General features: G+C 39.7%; 3 protein-coding genes across 4 annotated transcripts; 2 read left to right on the top strand and 1 right to left on the bottom strand.

Moving 5' to 3' along the window:
- Positions 1-468: 468 nt before the first annotated feature.
- Positions 469-7518, top strand: p4htmb (prolyl 4-hydroxylase, transmembrane b). The gene is made up of 9 exons (XM_041981473.1): positions 469-1460; positions 1558-1639; positions 3367-3557; positions 3689-3785; positions 4216-4378; positions 4456-4641; positions 4875-4965; positions 5116-5239; positions 6447-7518. The coding sequence occupies exons 1-9, from the start codon at positions 1134-1136 to the stop codon at positions 6665-6667; spliced, it is 1482 nt and encodes a 493-aa protein (XP_041837407.1). The 5' UTR covers positions 469-1133; the 3' UTR covers positions 6668-7518.
- Positions 7519-7656: 138 nt separating this feature from the next.
- Positions 7657-14866, bottom strand: slc26a6l (solute carrier family 26 member 6, like). Its single transcript, XM_041981472.1, has 19 exons — positions 14727-14866; positions 14500-14639; positions 13781-13891; positions 13507-13682; positions 13266-13430; positions 12757-12909; positions 12367-12449; positions 12111-12258; positions 11884-11997; positions 10611-10688; positions 10371-10466; positions 10089-10195; positions 9833-9902; positions 9660-9752; positions 9267-9377; positions 8653-9081; positions 8173-8227; positions 7938-8083; positions 7657-7752 (listed from the first exon to the last, which is right to left on the bottom strand). Exons 1-19 carry the CDS (start codon positions 14864-14866, stop codon positions 7726-7728), a joined length of 2442 nt encoding a protein of 813 aa, XP_041837406.1. The 3' UTR covers positions 7657-7725.
- An 800-nt stretch (positions 14867-15666) lies between these two features.
- On the top strand, positions 15667-21761 carry kbtbd12 (kelch repeat and BTB (POZ) domain containing 12). 2 transcript variants are annotated; one of them, XM_041981019.1, is made up of 7 exons: positions 15667-15802; positions 18162-19089; positions 19165-19318; positions 19396-19666; positions 19833-19983; positions 20144-20341; positions 20430-21761. In XM_041981019.1, exons 2-7 carry the CDS (start codon positions 18246-18248, stop codon positions 20597-20599), a joined length of 1788 nt encoding a protein of 595 aa, XP_041836953.1. In that variant the 5' UTR covers positions 15667-15802; positions 18162-18245; the 3' UTR covers positions 20600-21761. The 2 variants fall into 2 exon arrangements, with proteins under 2 accessions (XP_041836953.1, XP_041836952.1); XM_041981018.1 differs by having other exon boundaries at positions 18162-19318.
- Positions 21762-21824: the final 63 nt, after the last annotated feature.

Here is a 21824-nt window from a genome sequence, read left to right as displayed (position 1 = left end):
ATGGACTTAGGCCTGCCCTGATCTGGTTGGATCCAGTGGTGGCACCCTCTGTCGTGATGGGTAGACTGCCTTCTGGTGTGAATGGATCCCCAAGATAGAGCAGTGTCAAACTTGACGTTTTCATTCTATTGATATTTTTATACCTATTTAAGAGACAATAAAAGGGGTGTGTCTACTCTGGTGTATGAAGGCTTTTAAAATGTTTGAATATGCATAAATTGTTTTGTAAAGAACTTTGTGTTGCGCATGAAACAGCATTTTAAATTACATTTTGATTTGATTTGATTTGAAAGTAAATTTTGAAAGTAAAAAGCACTTTAATTCAAATAATTCACACACTGAGAGCAATAATGACACTTTACGCTGGGAAATCTCTTTGTAAGCCAAAAATAAATCAATGATGCCACACAATGAGTGTCTAAAAGGGACAGAAAACTTTATAAATAATGAAATGTGATTTAGCAGCCAGAATGAAAGCTTGTGATGCCATGCTCAAAGTGAGATAGATAAAAACTGTGCTGTTGGTGTTTAGGTCGCCAGAGGTCAGCATTGCACACAGACTGTTGCTGTAAACAGTCTGTGTGCAATGGGGACCTCAGGAAATGGCGTGTCCTGTTCCTAATTAAACAAATCGGGGACTATTTTATTATTTTCACTAATATCTCGTTGATTTTACGGGTTATTTCCGTGCTCAGCTGGTGCAGGGTCGGGTTCCTGGACAGAGTTTTGTGATGAGCTTCGTGGTGGTTTTGGTTGCGCAGTGCGCTGCTGCTGCTGACTGGGACTGCTGCAGTGTAAACAAGACTGTCCGAGGCTGCAGCGATGCTTCCTGTGAGCAAAAAGACAATCACTCACTTCTAATGATCGCTGACCTCTCAGATTAAAAAAAAGAGGCTGCACTTTCACCCGGAACCTTTTTTCCCCTATTCGCAGAGAGTTTAGTTCAAAATTCTGCAACGTGAGAGAGACTAAACGCTGTTAAAAATAAACAGATTTTCTTTTTCATTGTTAAGTTCAATTTACCTCGACATCTGTCTCTCATAGCTGACATTTTAGTCCAAACGCGTCCGTTTGGATAACCAGATGGATTTTATTGCTGCGGAGGAACAATCAACTCCTTGAATTTCAACAAAATGACTGACAACCAGGAAGATGCTGAGGACACGACTCCGTCCCGGAGACCGACCTTGCCGCTCCGGCCACCGTGCGAGCGTCTCTCCGGCCACAAGAGCAGCGTGTGCTCCCGCTCATACTTTGTGGTTGTAATGGTATTTTTTCATGTGTACATCATCAACGTTATAGCACTGCTGTTTTACGTGCACTACAGCAGCGGGCAGCAGGATGCCAGCCGGACTCGTGATGCGCCCAGCGGTGGCCACCAGCGCCCCGAATCGCGACGTCCGCCATCAAAACCCGAGTTTGTGCGTGATGTCTCTCTGGCGAGAATCGAGGGAATAAGGGTGAGTAATTAGAGGATGCGTCACTCGCTCAGCTCTTCCCGTTGTCTATGGCACGCATACTCATAACACACCAGTAAATCAATGGTTTATCTCTCAGGTGGGACATGTCCAGAAGGTGTCACTGGTGTCGGGCAAAGTGCACGAGATGCGGACTCTGAGCCTGAAACCGCTGCTGTTTGGTAAGGGCATGAAAGTAAATCTACAGCACACCCCCTAATGGCCAGATTTCTTCTTTTGATAGAAACAAACATGCTACATTCAGAGCAGTTTTTAAAACCTTAGTACACGTCTCTACCCACATTGTTTATATAGACTCGTATGACACAAAAGTCTATCAGGGCTGCATAAAATAGGTCAATAAGTCCTGAGGCAACTCAGCTTTTGCACTGGGTAAAGAACAGAAACACATCTGCACCCGAGCAAAATCACCAGCGTGCAGTCGACAGTATAAGTGCTATAAAAACATTACGACGAGTAAATATGTTATTTGCTAAATTCAGTTTTTATTTCTTCAGTTTGGAGCATTTTATGACCATTAACTTCAGATTTCAAGTGTGAAATGAATAGAGCAAGAGATCAGTGCAAATGGTATAACAGTTGTTAGAATAATTATTCTGATTAATCTGCTACATAGCTGCTTAGTAGGAAAAATATTCAACACCATTTTCCTGATACTAAGGTGGTAAGCAGAACATTTTTATGCAAACGGTCACATACTAATTTAGGATCCTGGCATGGTCAAGATCTCTGTCACTGCAATTTACTGATTTAGTAAAGATGACCTGAAAATGCATAAGGTTAAAACTAATACAATTCCTCCAATTTTCAGCATGATTGGGCCTGCATTTGTACTTGTAATGTTTGTTATTTAAAAGTAACAGCAGAGCTCTCACAGCACATGGTAAACTATGCATGATCAGTAGAAGTTAAAACATGTTTTGGTTAGTGAGACTTTCGGGCTGCCCTGCATGCACTGGTATCTACTGCCTATACCCAGATTTTTATGTTTAAGCCAGGGGATTGTGAGGACTTCAGTAAAACATTCAACTTGTGCTTCTTGAGGTTGTCCATTGTCCGTTTATATTGTCATATTAGAACACGTCCTCTTTTCATTTTCAGCTTTCTTACAGATGACGTGATGTTTATTGTGACAAGGTGCTGGTGGTTGATAACCCATTTCTTTCTCCACCAGGCACACGTTTTCAGTGCACCTAACTGTAACAATCCTAAAAAGTGATTAATCCAATCCTGTGCTTAACAGCTGTACCACTGAGCTTCTCATCAGATTCCCTTTTTTAAATGTGGCACTCTGCAAAAAGAAGAAAAACAAAGTTTTGTTCTGATGCTCTCATATCTGTGCAAGTGTTGCTGCACAGTAAAACAGTGCAACACAACAATAGAGCTGTTGATTGTTCCTTCTAGTCCTTTGAGGTCAAATTCATGGTTTTTATTAGTGTATTTAGCAATTCTACAAGCAATAGTTGTAGGATTCCACTGGAATGTTTTCATAGTTTTCCAAACCTCAGCTTGACCTCCAGTGTACCTGCTAACACACACACACACACACACATGAAAAATGCTTTGCTATCTTGTAATGGGACCTGCTGCTTTCTGGACATCAATTATCTTAATTGTCAGTGGTAAGCGGCAGCAGCTTAGAGTACTGAGTTAAAAACCATCTGATGGTTGACATGTCCTGGGGTGTCCAAACTTTAGCATATTGTTCCATTTTTTTCTTTCACACTAAAACTGTGGGAACAAAAATGATGAAGTTATTCTCATTAAACTGTTAAAGGGAATACTTCACCTTTGACTGTCTGAACTTCTGAAAGTTCTGCAGTCATGTAGTCCTGGCAGCTTCAGAGTGCCTCTGTAGCTTCATGTAAGTTTGTTTGTGTTTGTGCAGAGATTCCTGGGTTTCTGTCAGACGATGAGTGTCGTGTGGTGATGCAGCTGGCACAGCTGAAGGGTCTTATGGAAAGCCAGCTGATGGTACAAGTTGGCCAAGAAGAGCTGGCCAAGGAGCTCAACCTTAGCCCAGAAGAGATCTTCAATCTTCTTGACATCAACCAGGACGGACAGTTGCAGCTTCAGGAGGTGTATGTCAGTTTGTGGACTGTGAGCCCATATTGAAGTTTTAGAGCCCAGGTTGAAGTGTTTGACACACAAAAGTCTCTTTTTTTTGAGGATAGTTAATTCACCCATTATAATTGCTGTTCCTTCAACAGATACTGACTCATTCTCGAGTGAGGGACGGCATTTGGCTCACTCCGGAGAATCTGCGAGAAATCTATGCCGGGTTAAAAGCTGACAAAGATAATAATGGTGAGAAAGCAACTTTAACCAAAATGTTCCCCTTTGCACATTAAAGAAGATTCTTTATAGAGTCACAGAAATGATTAGCAAATTCAGTTTTGAAAACATATTATAACTTGCAAGTATGCACAACGTTGCTTTGTAAAATGTAGCTCCAACTCTAATAGGCAGGATAATCCTTAAACTCTTAATGAACCCGTAATAATTACACAGAATGTGTGTCTATTGTAGGTTTAGTTTCTTTTATTTAAAAGTCTTGCACACAAACACAGATCCATTTCCATGCATACATTTTCTCCTGCTTAACAAACATGTTATCATTTATTTTACCCAAGCCTGGCGATTTATGTCAGGTTATTAAAAAAGAAAAAAATAGAATAATGATAATGCTATAGTCTCTTGACAAATGTGCTGGTTGTCCATTTCATATTTGGAATAGGTTTGTTGAGTCTAGAGGAGTTCAGGCTTCTGAGCAATGATGCCTTCCAGCGCTTTCTGCTGCAGCGAGGGGTGAAAAGAAGTCAGCTGGTGCGGAACAGCAGGCACACCTGGCTCTATCAAGGCAAAGGAGCCCACCAGGTCCTCCAGGACATCAAGGAGAAGTGAGGAAGACACACACTACTTAAAGCTCAGTGAATGCTTTTAAATACTTACTTTGAACTTTCTTTCTTCACTAAAGGGTGATTCGTCTCACTCGGCTCCCACCCACATTAGTGGACCTCAGTGAGCCTCTCCAGGTGGTTCGCTATGAGGAAGGGGGGCATTACCACGCCCACCACGACAGCGGGCCTGTCTACCCAGAAACAGCATGCACACACACCCGCCTCGCAGCTAATACTTCCACTCCTTTTGAGACATCATGCAGGTGTGTTAACTGAGATCTCTGAAGATCTGACGTAAGAATACTTTGAATGTTCAGGAGTGGATTCATCTGTCCGACGTTACTGACGCTTCACTGTCACAGCTGGCATGTTAGTTTTTGTGACTCAACATTGTCAATTTGGAAGCCTTTGTGTGCTTGCCTCTTGTTTGTACACGTGTACTGTTTGTTTCCACCATACATGTGTGGGTCAATTTAAATCTGTGTTGCACACTTAGGTACATCACAGTTCTCTTCTACCTGAACTCTGTTGATGGGGGCGGGGAGACCGCATTCCCTGTGGCAGACAACAGGACCTATGATGAAGTGGTGCGTAAATGTGCTTGAAGAGTGCTGCAAAAGTACTGTGTATGTAGTGTGCATGTCTTTCATGTCTGTGATAACTCACTTGTTTGTCAGTGTGTGCATGGGCCGCAACATAAAGAAAACTGTATCACTTAATTTAAGGGTGTATTTTAGTCTCTCATACAGAACGACGTGGATCTTCTGGACACCAGAAGGAACTGTGACAAGAGTAATCTAAGAGTGAAGCCCATCAAAGGGACAGCTGTTTTCTGGTACAACTACCTTTCTGATGGCAGAGGTAAATAAACCACACACAATTTCTTTGGACAATATTGCAAAGAATGCAAACAAGAATATTGATTTTTATTCAAATTTCATTAAAAGAAAACAAACAAAAGGCCCCTAACTCATGTCCACACATAACACAAATTACCAAAAGGCTAACTTTAAATATTATCTTAAGAAATTTTGGTACAAGCAGCCTGTCACAAAGACACATACTTTGATCCCATTCATTTGACGGCATTGATAAAAAAAAATGCCAAAAACAAAACTGTTGAAAAGGAGTTTTATAGTATTTTTGCAACAACAATGTGATTGCCAAAAAAGAAGCTAAAAATTAGCATTTTTCAACTTATTGTGTGATATAACCCTAAAATAAATAAATAAATAAAGGAATTTGGTAAGTGGATGACAAAAGAAAAGGCTCTCTTAAATAGAGACCAGACGTCTGACTTGAGAGATACATTTGTCCCTACAGCTGATTGACCTATTCACCAGAAATGGTCTCCATGGAAGGATGGCTTTCAGTAACATATAGCAAGAAAAACTTAAAGAAAAGGGTGACTAATGTCAGTTAGACAAAAAGTAGACTGAAAATCAGCAATACAGTGTAAGATAATCTTGAAAGAGAAAAAGCTATCCAACATCCAAAAGAGGAACTTTGGAGTATCCTTTGAGAAGCTCGGAGAACTCATCCTATGTTTTAGTATTCCTGCTCCTCACCTTCAGCATGTTTGTAAAACGTTTTCCTTTATTTACAAACTGTGAAAATTTTTGGACCAGCTCTGTATATTCACAAATCCCCATCACTCATTTGTCCTCCCAGGTTTAAATCCACATTAAAGAAATGACAAGAAAGCTTGCCTTAGGGAATTCACGCAATGATGAAGAATCAAGCTGATAACACCAAATAATAACTTTCAAGCTTCTAACAGTTCTTTTTGTCTTTTATATATTCAAATTACACTATAAAGCGGTTTTCAACAGTATCATAAATGCAAATTTTTAAAATGATCTGAAGGGATTATTAAATTTCAAATGCCAGTCATTTCTGAATAAGTTTAACTGTAATGAAAACAAAAATGCTCTACTTATTATCTTTGTTCATTAATATGTTAAAGCTTTGTGTTTGATTGCCTAAACAATAGTTTTTGTCAAACTTAAATTACATAAAATTAAAGATTTTTGTAAATTAAAGTCCGAAACATTGTTATTTTTCTCAGGTTGGGTGGGAGAGCAGGATGAGTTTGCTCTGCATGGAGGCTGTGTGGTTACCCGTGGCACTAAGTGGGTTGCCAATAAATGGATCAACATTGATCCAGATTACCAGCGGCAGGCTCTCTACCAGCAGTTGGTGTCACAGCTGCCAGAAGATGATGAGGATGATGAAGGTCTGACTCTAAACAAAGACATGCAACATGCCAGCATCCATCAAGAGTTGTAGCTCATACACCAAATACTGTACATATATAACAAAATCTTCCTCGCCTTCCTCAGTCCTGTGCACAAATTTTTGTAATCCTTCTCTGTGGCCAGTTTGTAGAGACAAGATTTATTCAGGGAATGAGGTCTCAGTGAGTTTATGCAACAGTAAAGAGATGCTGTCTTGTTATTTTTCATTTACTGTAATTTCCTACTTCAGGATTGTTGCACTTGTACACTTGAGTTGATTTAATGCGGTGTGAAAGTGTGTAGGATTTACTGACATCTAGTGGCAATGTTTCAGATTGCAAACATCTGAAAACACCTGCTTCCTTAACCCAGTCTTCCAAGCACATGGAAGAAATGTAGATAACCACAAAAAACAAAGAAGACCCCTGCTAGAGTAAATATTTGTTTTTTTATTTTGAACAACTGTAGAAACAGTGTGGTGTAATGCAAATTTACCCGTGATGAAGAAGATTCATTCTAAGGTAGCCACACAGTGATTTCTTTTTTAAGGTGGCTCTACAGTAATGAAGCCTTTCTGTCACTAGATAACCCTAAATATTACACACTGAACTTCAAATGACACTTTTCTTTGCATGCATTACTTACACATATTTTGCTGTTGCTGTTAGCAAATGAAAACAATTGCACCAGAAAATTGCAATGGCTGCCGTTACCAAAAAGTAGCTCACACACTCTCAGTGTGATGCATGATGCCTTGTCTTTGTCCCTTGAAGTCATCTTGACTGTTTTCTTGTGGAATGCACAACAATAGCACAAGCTATCCCTCAGATGTCTTGATTCCATTTTATTTATTGTAATATTTATTTCAAATGCACTGCCTCACTGTCCTTCATGGAATAAAGTCAAATCAAACTCATGTTTCCCCTGTGTTTTTTTTTTTTTTTTTTTTACGTAACTTAAACACAAAATAGGCTAGATAAACATCACTTCAGCAGTAAAATAGCACATACATGCAGTCATACATGTTTCCTTTCTGCATAAAATTTCAGAGATTTTCATCTTCCCTTGAATTCTATCTTCATTGCTGAGTTTCCCGAGGTGTCGAAAGCCTTAAAATTTTGTGCAATTGTGCAGATCCTGAAATCAAATAGTTTTTAGATGGTCAGTTTTTTCAAGAGAACACTGTCAGACTTTGGATTTTGGTCCTGATTAGTAGCTACATGTATAGAAGCAATAGCTGTGAAACATCAGTGAACATTCAGTACATTGTGTCGTCTAAGTCACTTGCTTTGTGTGCTTTTTCATCAGCTTCACACACTCACCGCTGTCGGGTCGTATCTGGGGAATGCTGTAGCTCCACGATGGTTCAGACAGTAAAGCACAGCATCATGAACAGAAGCGAAAAGACGCCTCTTTGTTATCGTCTCAGAGAAGAAGTCACCATGCTCTAGCTGTTCCACCACAGATGCTGAAGAGAAAATAGTTTAAGGATCATTTGCAACCATAAAAAGCATATTCATTCAGTAGTAATTAGGAAAAGAGAATTTATTCACTAACCTTGACAGCCAGAAATGTAGATATCCACATCAATCTCACTGAAGTCCAGAAAAATCTGCCAATATAAAAGATACGAAATATTTTCCTTGTTTTTCCCTGCCAGGTGCTTCAGCCTCAATAGTAACTAATCATCAGTGTTACGTTACCTGTAAGTAACTACTTTATCTGTGTTTTAATGAAGACGTTACGGTGTTAGCTACTGGACATCAGAACAAGATAAAACCAACAACCATTGTAGAATGTCGATGAAAATCAATCTAAGATCTGTAAAACTCTCCTGGAAACCCATTTATGTTGCTCATGCCTTCAAAATAACATTGAAGTTATTGTACTTTATATTATTTATCCAGTGCACTTGAAACTTGAATTATTTAAAGTATGATGATTCCTCCTCTTAGTTTTCTAGATGTCACAAAAGCTGATACCAAGATATTTGATTGACATCTGCCATCATATCCTGTTAGTTGCTTCATTACTTACATTTTTCATAGTCTTTATAGCCACTGTGTCTATGAAATTAGCCGTTGAGAGGTCAAGGATGATGGAATGAATGTCCCAGGTCCACTTGCCCAGAGACCCAAGAGAGACTCGCTCTAGGTCATGACTCAGGGTGTCCTCACTGCTGGAGCCCAGAGTGGTGGTGTCCCCATCCTGTACCTCAGACATCCACCCCAGGCTGATACAGTCTGGATCACCTCCTTTTAGGTACTCCCACCTAGCCTGGCCATCAGATGTTTGGGGAGTGTTTGGGATGACAAATACAGTCCCGTTCTGCCTTTCTGTGCAGCCCTGGTCCTCTCTCTCTGCAACAGTCCCGTCTATAGATGTGTCACTCCAGCAGGGAGCCTCTTCCTCAACAGAGATCTCTGGTGATCCAGACAGCTGTTTTGCTTTCCTCTGTGCCTGTCTCTGAGGTGTGTTCAGGGAAAGACATTTTGGAGATGGTTGGAGCTGGCCCAATGAATACTTCTATATTTTTGACTGGTATAAAGTTTTTTTTTTTTTTTTTTTTTTAAAAAACAAAAATGTTTAGGACATTTTAACAAAGATAATCTATGTTACTGCCAATATACTGAACATATTGTGGACATTACCTCTTTCTTAGCCTGCCTCTTTACCTGCCTCTCAGCTCTCTTTTCTCGTCTTTTCTGTTTGGCTTCCTGCCTCCTCTTATAGATTATCATTTTACTGATGTCAAGCCCACTCTGCAAACAGATAAATAAAAACAAAACATTGCCATCAAATATAACAAAAGAAACAATAGATGATAGCTTTGTTTGACAAGAGAAAAAGTCTTTAACTGATGAAAAGCATCAATCAACATTGGTGTCCATAAAGAAAATGCCAGATTCTCAGAAATATCATGACATTAATTACTATTTTGTAATATTTTCTTGACAAAATTATATGCTCATTGAATAGAGTACTTAGCATAACAAATGTTATAGCTGCAGTCCTGGAGATAACTATTAGGAAAGAAAACAAACTTTGTCTTTAAGGGCCTCGAGATAGAGCTCCGCATTGGCGAAATAAACTGTAGCCGATGAGCGGAATATGGTCACGCCTGGGATCTCTTTTGCCTGTCAAACAGAGAAATTATTGTCTTTTTCAGTCAGGGCAGGAAAACATTCATGTAAGGCTTTCTGTTAATTTGTCTCACCTCTCTGTGTGTCTCTATATCAACATAAATTTCTGTACCTGGAACATTTCCCAGAACAGAGTAGGTTGGCCTAAATAGTGGAAAGAAAAAAATGTAAGGTAAGGTATGTCTACATAGTGTTTGCATAAAGGTTTTTGGTTTATCAGGCAAATCCTGCTGTCCAGCATTAGAACCTAATGTTGCATCTCTCAAACACAGTATGTGACTCAGATCCTGCAGTGAGAAATACGAATAATGAGATGCATGGGACTCTTACAGCTGAGTCCTGAAGATAACTGTGAACAGAGCAAAGGTGACGGATGCTGCCAGACCCAGATCCAGATTAAGCAGCACCGTTGACAGCCAAGTGACCAACCATACCACCTGGAAGATGCACAGCAGGAGAATGCCTTTTAAAATGAACAGTTGTGATGTAAAATAAACAGTGACAATTTGACATAATTAGGACAAACAGCAATGTATGTCAGAGTTTGTACTTTAGCAGATATTTCACAATGATTTAGTAAATATTCATCACTTTATTCACAGATTCTCTCACCAGATCAACCTTGCTGTTCCTCCACAGAGTAGCAATGTCAGAGTACTGCTTGAACATGCCCTTCAGATTTACTAATACAATCGATGCAAGGACAGCCTAAAACAACATTATTGATTAGACATGCATCCAAAAATGTACAATAATTTATGCGAATAAGCACTTGACCTTGCACATGGTCTGTATTGTGATGTTAAATGCAAATCACTTCACAGTACAGAAAGAACAATTGCTGAAGCAAACCTTTGGCAGCTGCTGAAACAGGGTTCCCAGTTTCAGTATAGTCACCAACACAATCAGAGCTGAAGCCACTCCAGCCATCTGCAAGTGTGACACAAAGGTGGTTTATTATGCATGCATGTGAACATATTAAAATACTTTGCACAGATTATATGAACAGTTTGACAGCAACTTGACCTGCTAATAGCTCCTGTTATTTTTTATTTAATGCAGTATATTGTTTAATTGCCAAGTACAGTGAAATATGGCTGTGGAATCAATTTTTGAAGCTTACAATTAGATGTTAGAGCACCGTAAGGTTTTGAATTTGCCTTTTGATTTAATTCATAAAGTTAAATTACTTTTTAGCTCAGGTCTGACATAAATCATAAACATATATACTGTAAACATAAATAAACATTAAATCAGAACACATTCTTTGCCAATTTACAGTATAATCAATGCATGTTTACAGTGCTGAGTACAAAACATGTCCAAACAAACTGGGATACTATGTAAAATAATGATAAAAGCAGAATTTAATTACTTGTGTATCATTTATACCATACTTTTATCTGAAAACAATGATTAAGATATATATTACACACGTAAAGTCTAAATGTGTGGCTTTCTATTTATGTTTGATGTAGATTTTTTTTTCTTCTTCTTCTTCTTTTTGTCTCATATAGCTCTAAATGTTTTTTGGGTGGCACAACTTTTGACATGTCAGTTTAAAACATGAGCTATTTTATAATCCAGCCATATGTGCAGATAATAGTTTGGCATCAAGGTTTTTCCTGATAAAGATGTCTGGATGGTAATATTAATTGCTCAAAAACCAGTATATACTGTAGCATTAAGCATCATTGATGCCTTCAATGTGCAAGTAATCCTTCCATGTGCACTAATGCAGCCACCATACCATCACAGATGCTGGCTTTTAAACTGAGTGCTGCATTACACAAACTTCCTGAGGGCCTAAAGCACACCATGATTCAGTACTGGTACTCAACTGTGTCTCTTGCATCAGAAATTGCTCTAGATTCTCTGATTGTTGAAATGCTATAATGCACTGTACCTGTTAAAGTCCACATATTTTTGCATTTTTAAAAAATACAAAACACCTACTGCATGTTTCACAAATGATTTGCTATAATTTTAACATTTGATGTTAAACATGCTTTTGCACTTTTTTAAATAAATAAAAGGCACATTGTATTCTCGGGAGCAGGAATGTAGAATGACTTTTAGTTGTCGTTTACTGTACTTCTTTACTTGCGTGATGCTGCTCACTCACTTGAGTTTTACCTCCAGTGGTCTCTTGGATGAGACTTCGTGACATGGAGGAACACACAGAGAAACAATGAAAGAAGCCTCCAAGAGCATTACTGAGACCAAGTGCCACAAGCTCCTGCAGCAGAAAGCAAACAAGACACAAGAGTTGGCAATAAAACATGAGTAAAAGAAACATACACATAACTGTACATTCTGTGCAGAAGTAGAGGTCATGAACAATTTTATCACCTGGTTATTGTCCACCTTGTATCCATGTTTCACTGCAAATGTTTTTCCAAGTGAAATTGATATGGCATATCCAACAATGGCCAGTGCAAAGGCATCACCAATGACTTCTCCAAACAGACTCACATCTGGTAAACTGGGGGAGCTTAAACTAGTGAGTAGATAAAACAAAAATAATAATAAAATGGAAAAAATAGCATTATTGAAGCTGGAAATGTATTTAAACAATCAACAGTCTAATGCAGCTCCAAATACTCACCCGCTTGGAATTTTTCCAACAACTGAAACAGTGTAGTTGTTGTTCAGGTGGGCATAGGATGATACCAGTGTCCCTGTCACAATCTAAAGCCATCACAGAAAACATTTAGATTCTAAACACATACGTGCACAGCACAATTTCTAAGCACATTTCAGCTTTTAAACATCAATCATTAAAATTTAGTCAATCATATGCTAGATGTGGACCTAATTATTACCCATACATTACAAATTTTTGCTGTGAAGTGCATAAATGCAGCTTGTTGCAACCACTGCTGATTCAGCTGCTTATTTCCACTTCGTCTGTGTTTTTCAGTGATGCATCATCAGCACCAGCACAGAGTGCAGAAGTGATAACACAGTAGGAGGGCAGAGGTTCATATAAACTGACTGTGATGAGCTCCACTGGGACAGGCACAGGCAGCTTTGAACTGAGGAACGAGTTGAGCTCTTTAGCTGCAATTAGAAGCACCATGGTCACAGCACTGACTACCAGCGTCGGAAGATGAGTGTCTGGCAGCAAAGTGCAAACATCCACCAAAGTCTGAAAATTAGAAAAATTAAAGTAGGAGATTATTATACATGCATGCTAAGTCAATATGCATTAGTACTTTATTTCAATCAGTCAACATACTTTGTTTTTCAAAACCCACAGAGATACCCCTTAAGCCAAGTCAACATGAGTGGCTATCTACGAAGGCAATGCATGAAAGATGCTTAAAGATATAATGAGAAAGCACAGGATCCTGGTGGTTTAACTATGGAAATATGCTACTTCTATGTGTGTAGATATTGTTGTTGGAATACATTTTTTCAGTGCTGCCACAGATCAAGGAATTAGGTCAGAAAAGTTTTATTAACAAAACAGAGTGAGCAGAATCAATGCTTGATAATACTCACATACACCAGCGACAGCGGGCCACTAAAACGTGTGGCTGAAACTCCAAATATGTGTTTTAGCTGAGCCACCACAGCATGTGCTGCTGCAGCTGTTGTGTAAGCACGCACCAGAGGCTCAGACAAGTATGTTCCTACAAAGCCAAACTTCACCACACCCAACAGCACCTATGAACATAATAATTCTTGTGTTTTAGTAGCGATAAGGATAAAAACATAATTTAACATCATCAGTTTTGCAAACCTGTATAATTCCTCCTAGGACAGTAGTAGCAACTGCCACCTGCACCCTGTATGAGTCCCGGGCATTTATGTCCACCTCTGTCGTGATATTGGTCCCATTTGATATAAGGAAATAGTCATCTGGAGCAAGTCTCTCTGTCACACTACCCACCATGATGCTGAGCACAGTAAATGTACCTGAACACAAGGAACAGTACAGAACCATATTACTTTGTATGTTACTACAGAAATTGTGATGGTCATGGTATACTTTTGTCTATCACTGTTTTACTAACCAACGGAAATATGACGAGATGTCCCAAAAAAGAAGTATATTAATGGAGGATACAGAGATGTGTAGAGCCCAAATACAGGAGGTACAGAAGCCAGCAATGCATACGCCATACCTGTGGAATACAGGAGATTTAGTTCAGTTTACAAACAAACATGTTTAAGGGCTGTGCTTTTTATGGTATCACTGCAAGAATAATAATAAAAACACTTAAATTATAGATGAACAGATATATCAGCCTAAAATTGATATCAGCCAATATTCAGCTTGTTGACTTCAATCAACCTATCAGCAAATAAGACTCTGACAAGAGTTATTTAGATTTAACTTTTGTTGGGCACAAAACATATGTCTTGGACTATGTAAGCATACAAAAGTCATTATTAATGGTTCAACAAGCTATGAAGTCATTTGTAATTTTTTTTTCTTGATATTAAGTTTTTTGTTTGAAAGGTTAGTTTTTTTTTTGTTTTTTTTTTACATTTGTATGAATAAATTTGTGCTAATTTAAAGAGAGTATTAAGGGCTGAAATACAACAAATAAACTGTTCATTTATTTTTCATAAAGTCCATTTCATTGTTTTACTGGCTTAAAGGGAAAATAAATGAAAAAAAAACTGTATCATCCCAGAGTGTTACTAACGGTCCAGTCCTGGCCTAATGTTATTAAATGACAAAAACCCAAACTGGCATCTGTTCATCCAATCTGAACTATGGTCATACCTTGTGGCAGGTGCATTATACCCACACTAATCCCTGAGACCAGGTCTGACATGCCGTAGTCCCAGACCGAATATTTGGGCAGCCAGGACAGCACTGGAAAACTGCTCACTACACTTCGCTTCAGTTTGGGTATTGTACATCTATAAAAAAAATAAATGTGCAAGTTTTTACACAAGAGATATTTTAAATGCAGTGAAAATAGGTCTCTGGTATGGTAAATATTTTACCTTAAAGAGTCTTTAAGTTGCTCAGTTAGAGGTGGATGAATGTCTGAGTATGCTTTTCTTTGTGTTACCTCTTCCAGTCTCTGCTCATCCAGCACTTCCCTCTCCACCATGTATTTTCCAGATCTGCGTCTAGTGTCCATTTGTGTAAATCTGTCAAACTCTCAGCATAGATTTATTTTTAAAAGACTTACTGCAAACTGTCCAACTGAACCACATGTGTCTGCACTACTGTCAAAATAACAGCTTTATCTGCTTTTTTACACCATATTGCCTAATGGTTAACTAAAGTCAGGATGTTGTGGGCTGAGCCATTACAACTGATGGCTTACTGTAACAAGGAAAGAATGTAATTATGACCTGAAACAAGAAAAACATCAACTTTGTGAAATTAAGATGACTATGTGTTTCCACCCTCCCTGTTTTTTTCCATTTAACAACAAAAATGAAACTAATGAAACATGAAGTACCTTGTGCACATTTATAGTTAACTAAGTCTGCTTCTGAACAGATGGCCTTGCATCTTAATGAATTTAATGTGGTTGCTGCATCAGTCTTACGCAGTTGAACGTTAAACATTAAACTTCGTTGAGAGGGGGGGTGAACATGCATTACATATTGGGTCTTTAAGAGAGTGCTGTCATGAAATCTGAATCTGAGGTGGCAGCAGTTATTTTGTCATTGCAGAGCAACATGCACATGACAAAGATTGCCTGAAATGGAGAATTACCTCAAACAATAAACAATACAATGCTAACATGGCTAAGCATGAATTTGAGGCATTCATTCTCATATTTGCTACCCTGACTCTTTCTAGATCGTTCCTTCTCCGATTTCTCAAACCCCTCTGACCCACATACTGCCTGCCACAACTCTGTCTATTTTTGGGCTCAGAGGGCAGCAACACTGGTGGGGGGTACATTACTTTACTTTTCATTTGCTCAGATCTCTCTAACCCCACTGACTTGCACATTTTGCAACATCAACAGCATGTGTAGACTGAAGAAAAACATGGATGTTTACTAGCTGTTTTAGACCAACGAAGATCTCCTTCAGCCAAAACGGAGCTGATGACTTTGGTAAGACTTTTTATAAGCAAACTAAGGGTTTCAAATTTGGTCAGCCTTAAATCTTACTTGTTGGAGCACACCTATTTTACTATACATACGCACAATTTGATTTGTTCCAAAATGTGTTTAAATGAAATGCCGTTTTCTTTTGATTATTTTGTAAGCATCTACATTATCAAGAGCTCATTTATCCCAATTTTTTGTCATGAAACCTGATACTGAAAAGGTGTTGCAAGCTACTGTAAGAAATTTTATCACAAAGAAAGAAAAAAATATTTGGTTTTAGCTCAACTGTCCATGATAGTTTACTAAAAAGAGCAAATGGGACTGCTATTTATGTGTACAGTATATATATATATGTGTGTGTGTGTGTGTGTGTGTGTGTGTGTGTGTGTGTGTGTGTGTGTGTGTGTGTGTGTATATATATATATATATATATACAGACCATTTACCATTTACCACTTTTAGCATACAGTTTGATGTCATCCATGTAGAGAACTGATGGTGGCCCCATTCCTGAGTTGTAGCCATAGTCAGTCTTGTTGATTAATTGGCTGAGAGGGTTCAGGTCTATGCAGAACAGCAACGGGGACAGAGTGTCTCCTTGGTATATACCACATTTGATGGTGACTTGAAGTTTGCCTCAAGGGTGGTGGCACAGCCTCATGGAATTTACAATTTAAGCTTTTAGACTGTTGTTGATGTTGTACAGCTTCAGGCATTCCAGCATCCATGTAGGTTGCATTGAGTCATAGCCATAGCCTTTCTGGTAATCAATCCAGGCAGTGCACAGGTGACAGTTCTGTCAACCAGCAGCTGGTGTTTTGCTCCTCTGGTACCTTTACCAATGCCTTTCTGTGTATCTGTCATTTATTGATCCATGTGCCCCCTTATCTTAGCCGCTATGATGCCTGACAGGAGCTTCTATGCTGTGAAGAGACAGGTTATGGGCTGATAGTTGGATGGAATCTGTTCCCTTCTGGGGATGTTTCAGTATCAGGACTGTCCGTCCCTTGGTCAGCCATTTCCAGGGAAATTTCTAGTAAACTCAGCTAATTCAGGATTAGAGTGTACAATGTCTGGGCATGCTCCTAATGAGACGACAGGTGGTCTCCTGAGGGAAACCCTGAATCAGGGCATAAGTCAACCCCTGGACAGTCTGTGGTGCTACGTGATGGCAGTGGATGGAACAAAACATGACGTCCCAGAGGTGATCGATTGGATTCTGTTGCAGGCCAGTCCATAACATCAATGCCTTCATCATGTAGAAACTTTTGACACACTCCAGTCACATGAGGTTGCACATTGTCATGCATTTGAAGGCAAGGCAAGGCAGTTTATTTGTATAGCACATTTCATTTACAGGACAAAAGCATTACAGATATTAAGAAATAGTAAAAGGCAGCAGCAGAAAAAACCCAGAGTCCCACTGTAGCAGCATATGGTCTAATTTATCCTGGTACCTCATGGCAGTCAGGGTACCTCTGGCTACTATATGGAAATCTGTGCGGCCCTCCAAGGATGTCCCTTCGCAGATCCACTCACAAATCGGTCATGCTGGCAGATGGTTTTCTACAGCATCTCCAGACTCTCTCACATCTGTCTCATGTGAACCTACTCTCATCTGTTATGAGCACAGGGCACCAGTGGTCAATCTGCCAATCCTGGTTTTCTCTGGCCAATGCCAATCGGGCTGCGTGGCATTGAGCTGTGAGGACAGGCTGCAGATGATGTCAGGCCCTCATACCACCCTCATGGACTCTGTTTTTGACAGTTTGAGCTGAAGCATGCACATTAGTGGACTGCTGGAGGTAATTTTGTAGGGCTCTGGCAGTGCTCCTTCTATTCCTCCTTGCACAAAGGAACAGATAGCGGTCCTGCTGCTTGATTGTTGTCCTCTTACAGCCCCCTCCACATCTCCTGGCATGCTGGCTTGTCTTCTATTATCTCCTCCATGCTCTTGACACTGTGCTGGGAGACACAGCAAACCTTCTTGCCATAGTGCCCATTGATGTGCCAACTTGGATGAGCTGTCTGTGGGTTGCAGAGGAGTTGTCTTGCTAATTGCCTCTCACTCCACCTGTCTGCTCCATTTGTACAACAGCAGGTGAAACTGATATGTGTCACTCCCTAGTGACAGATTGATATCCCATAAGTGTGACTGACTTTGAGTTACATGATAACAATTATGTGTTCCATATATATATATACATGAATATCGCATATCATGTATATTTCCACCTGTGTGTGTGTGTGTGTGTGTGTGTGTGTGTGTGTGTGTGTGTGTGTGTGTGTGTGTGTGTGTGTGTGTGTGTGTGTGTGTGTGTGTGTGTGAACTTGCTACATAACTTTCTTTTCTGTTTTTCAGAGACACCTACACTATTTACCCTGGGTGAGGAAATCTCCTGTATGACGTTATAAATATTTTGTTTACTGACACTTTTTGAGCAAAATGGATCTCACTGCTAAACATGGACTGGTGCTGCTTGATCAGCTGAGGAAGATGAGGGAGGTTGAGCATCTGACAGATGTGGTGCTGGTTGCTGAGGGCATCAGCTTCCCCTGCCACAGAGTTGTTTTATCTGCCTTCAGTCCATATTTCCATGTAATGTTCACATGTGGTCTGCGTGAGTGCAACAACAGGGAGATATTCCTGCGTGACACCCCTGCAGACAGCCTGGCCCTCCTCTTGAACTACATGTACGCTTCAGATCTTCCTCTCACTAATGCCAATGTGCAAGGCATCTCTATTGCCGCTTTTCTTCTGCAGATGGATGATGTCTTCACACGCTGCCAGGAGCACATGACAGAAAACATGGATGCCTCCAACTGCCTTGGCGTGTATTACTTTGCCCGTGATCTTGGAGCAGAAGAACTAGCTGACCATGCTCAGCGCTTCCTCAGGCAGCATTTTGTCCAGGTTTGCCAGAGTGAGGAGGTCCTGGATTTGGAGGCCCACCAGCTTGGAAAGCTCCTGAGTTCTGATGATTTAAATGTGACACGAGAAGAAACTATCCTTGATGTGGTTCTCCGCTGGGTCAAACACAAGCCTCTATTGGATGGGGAATTACGTAGTCGGCATCTTCCAGAGCTCCTGAGGAAGGTCCGCCTACCACTGATAAACCCAGACTACTTAAGAGAAGCGATGAAAAGAAACACAGCACTGCTGGCTGATGCTGAATGTCTAGAGATTCTGAATGAAGCTCTGGAGGCTACAGCAATGCATCCGTCAGCTGCACCCCGCAAACTCAAGCTGCGCTATGGCATGGAGACCACTGATCTGCTGCTCTGCATTGGTAATGATGGTGGTGGGATCAGGTCAAGGTATGGCAACTATACAGAGCGCAGCTTCTGCTTTGCCCCATCCACAGGTCGGACTTACTACATCACTTCCCCTCGATACGGAGAGGCTCTGGGGTATGTCTGTGCTGGGGTTGTGACTGAAAGAAATGATATTATTGCAGCAGGAGAGGCAAGTGCTCGTAGAATGGCTCGACAGAAAGATATGAAGGTTGAGATTTACAGGTAGGAAAGATGTGACATTTTTCATTTGTGAGCTAGTTTTTTACTGCATAGTCAGCACTGATTGTTTGGGTTTCCAGGTATAAATTGGAAGCCCAAGGAAGTTGGGAGCGTCTGACATCAGCAGAGTACCGTGACTCTTATGCTCTGGGATCACTGGGTGATACTCTGTACCTCTTGGGTGGGCAGATGAGGCTGAAGAACCAGTTTCTCATCACAAACTGTGTGGAGCGATGGTCTCTGCAGGGTGGACCCTGGCGGAGCGCAGCACCTCTGCCTATGCCTCTGGCCTATCACAGTGTGGTCAGAATGAAAGACCGTCTTTATGTGATTGGTGGTCGCACCCCACAGGTGATGCAAGTAAAATCTTGGCAGTTATTTAAAACTTGCACTTTAATTTTGCTAAATTTAGAGCCTTAGACTTACATGTAGGAGTTCTTAATGTGTTTCTGTGACACTCTTGTCTGACTACACCTGCTCCGTTTTGTCATATCATTCTTCCATATCAACCTTCCAGTCATACCGCACGGATGATGAGCCTGACCGTCTTAGTAACCGCCTTCTGGAGTATGATCCAAACACAAACAAATGGATTGAGCTTGGTCCTATGAAGTACTCGAAGTATCGCTGCAGTGCTGTAGTGCTAAATGGGGAAATTTTTGTCATAGGTAAGTTTTTTTTTTTTTTGCTATAAAAAGGAGGTGCATATTACTTTTGATTAATTAACATTTAAACTTTCACCTTTTGATATGTCTACAGGTTCAAAATATTTGCTAACTGAATGACATTGCACTGATTTCTGCATGATTGTGGGGACCTGTTTTGCAGGAGGCATTGGATGTGAGGGTGTGGACCTTGGACAGTCACGCCACTGTCTGGATGCTGTGGAGATCTACAACCCAGATGGGGACTATTGGAGGGATGGACCTCCTCTTCCATGTCCTCAGCTTTCACTGCGTACCAATACCTCCAATGCAGGAGTAGTGGGAGGAAAGATTTATGTCTGTGGATATTACAAAGGAGCAGGTATTGAGATAATATCTATTTTCAGTGTATGAAAGATATTTAAACTCCATGTGAGTGTATTACAATTCTGTCTCTTGATTCCCCTCAGATCGTCATGATGATATAACAAAAGACATTCTGGAGCTGGATCCTTGGGAGAACCGGTGGACAGTGGTGGCTCGGCGTGCACTGATGCATGACAACTATGATGTCTGCTTAGTGGCAAATCTCAACCCAAGGGGACTCATATCCCCACCTGCAGACTTAGTCAAAATGTGACACATAGCTGTCAGTTAGCTCGAAGTCTGAGAGGAAAAAATCAGTGAAGGGAATTAAATATTAATGCACTTATTGCTGGGCCAAAGGCATCCACCTATTTCAGGCAGAAAATGTCTTAGTGCTCTGCATAGAAGGAAGTAAATGCTTTTTGGCTTACTTGCACATTGGTAGGCAGATAAGTAAATTGTAAATACAGTATTTGTGTAGCTTATTTTAGTCTGTGTAACATCTTCAAAATGGAAGAAACTTGCAGCTGCATAGTCTATATCTTAAATATATTATTAGCAACACTGAGAAAGGATTTATCTCACAGGAAAAATGACTTGAAAATAATATTTCTGGCTTTGTTGTACCAAATTTATGGAAGTTGACCTGTTTTTACAAGATGATCTCCAAAAAAATTTGATGACTACAGCACATATGCAAAGGCACTTTAACATAAAACGACCTAATGTGACATAAACACACCTGTTCCCATATACAGTATATAGTGCTGCTTGGGTCACAGTAAGGTAGAAATTAGACATTTTAAATGTTGTCATTAAATTTTTCATTCATGCTAAACCTGCTAAAGTGGAATAAAAATTGTGTCATTGTTACAGCAAATATATGTACACTTCATTCTGGGTATGGCTGCTGTAGTGTGATTACATTTGGATTTTTTTATTTGGATATATTTGGATTTTACATGTATTTGTAACAAGACAATCTTCACATTTTTTCATATCAAGTCTGCTCTCCATTTAGTGAATGGGATGGGCAAAATATAACCTAACATCTGAACCAAAGCAATGCCTCTTAACAGTGACACAAAGAGGAACATAGAAATTGTTGCACATCGAATTATTACTACTTTGTGATGCGTGGGAGAACAATGTATTTTGGCGTGGTTTGGATTAAAACATGGGTCTTTTTCAGTTTAGAAGAAATTTTAATTAAAATTAATATTTATTTTGAATCTTATACAGCAAATATGAAAAAGAATAAATTGTATTTCAACAAAGTCTGCAGATTTTTTTTTTGTGAACAGAAAAAATTAACTAGACTTAAAAATGTGGAACGCTGAGTCATGCAATCTTTATGTTCTGCACTCTTTTAGTTCAACAGCTTTTCAACATATAGATAAAAACATACTTATTGTATTCATCCCTCAAAAAAAGAAGTAACTTTCCAACTGAACATTAATTACAATAATAATAGTAAATTTTAAACTCATTTGGCTCCT

This window comes from Melanotaenia boesemani, chromosome 3 (assembly GCF_017639745.1).
Source record: "Melanotaenia boesemani isolate fMelBoe1 chromosome 3, fMelBoe1.pri, whole genome shotgun sequence".
In the NCBI taxonomy this organism is placed as follows: Eukaryota; Metazoa; Chordata; class Actinopteri; order Atheriniformes; family Melanotaeniidae; genus Melanotaenia; species Melanotaenia boesemani.
The sequence above is the reverse complement of the archived record's forward strand: the minus strand, read 5'-3'. Positions and strand labels throughout refer to the sequence as shown.

Excerpts from the sequence above, each read along its gene's own strand:
- slc26a6l (XM_041981472.1), bottom strand. The coding sequence starts at position 14,866 with ATGGACACTAGACGCAGATCTGGAAAATACATGGTGGAGAGGGAAGTG. Across the intron at positions 13,892-14,499 it reads TATAATGCACCTGCCACAAG|GTATGGCGTATGCATTGCTG; the intron begins GTATGACCATAG and ends TGTATTCCACAG. Across the intron at positions 12,259-12,366 it reads GTTGGAAAAATTCCAAGCGG|TTTAAGCTCCCCCAGTTTAC; the intron begins GTGAGTATTTGG and ends TCTACTCACTAG.
- kbtbd12 (XM_041981018.1), top strand. The coding sequence starts at position 18,246 with ATGGATCTCACTGCTAAACATGGACTGGTGCTGCTTGATCAGCTGAGG. Across the intron at positions 19,984-20,143 it reads TGGGGAAATTTTTGTCATAG|GAGGCATTGGATGTGAGGGT; the intron begins GTAAGTTTTTTT and ends CCTGTTTTGCAG. Across the intron at positions 20,342-20,429 it reads TGGATATTACAAAGGAGCAG|ATCGTCATGATGATATAACA; the intron begins GTATTGAGATAA and ends GATTCCCCTCAG.
- p4htmb (XM_041981473.1), top strand. The coding sequence starts at position 1,134 with ATGACTGACAACCAGGAAGATGCTGAGGACACGACTCCGTCCCGGAGA. Across the intron at positions 1,461-1,557 it reads CGAGAATCGAGGGAATAAGG|GTGGGACATGTCCAGAAGGT; the intron begins GTGAGTAATTAG and ends TTTATCTCTCAG. Across the intron at positions 4,642-4,874 it reads CCTTTTGAGACATCATGCAG|GTACATCACAGTTCTCTTCT; the intron begins GTGTGTTAACTG and ends TTGCACACTTAG.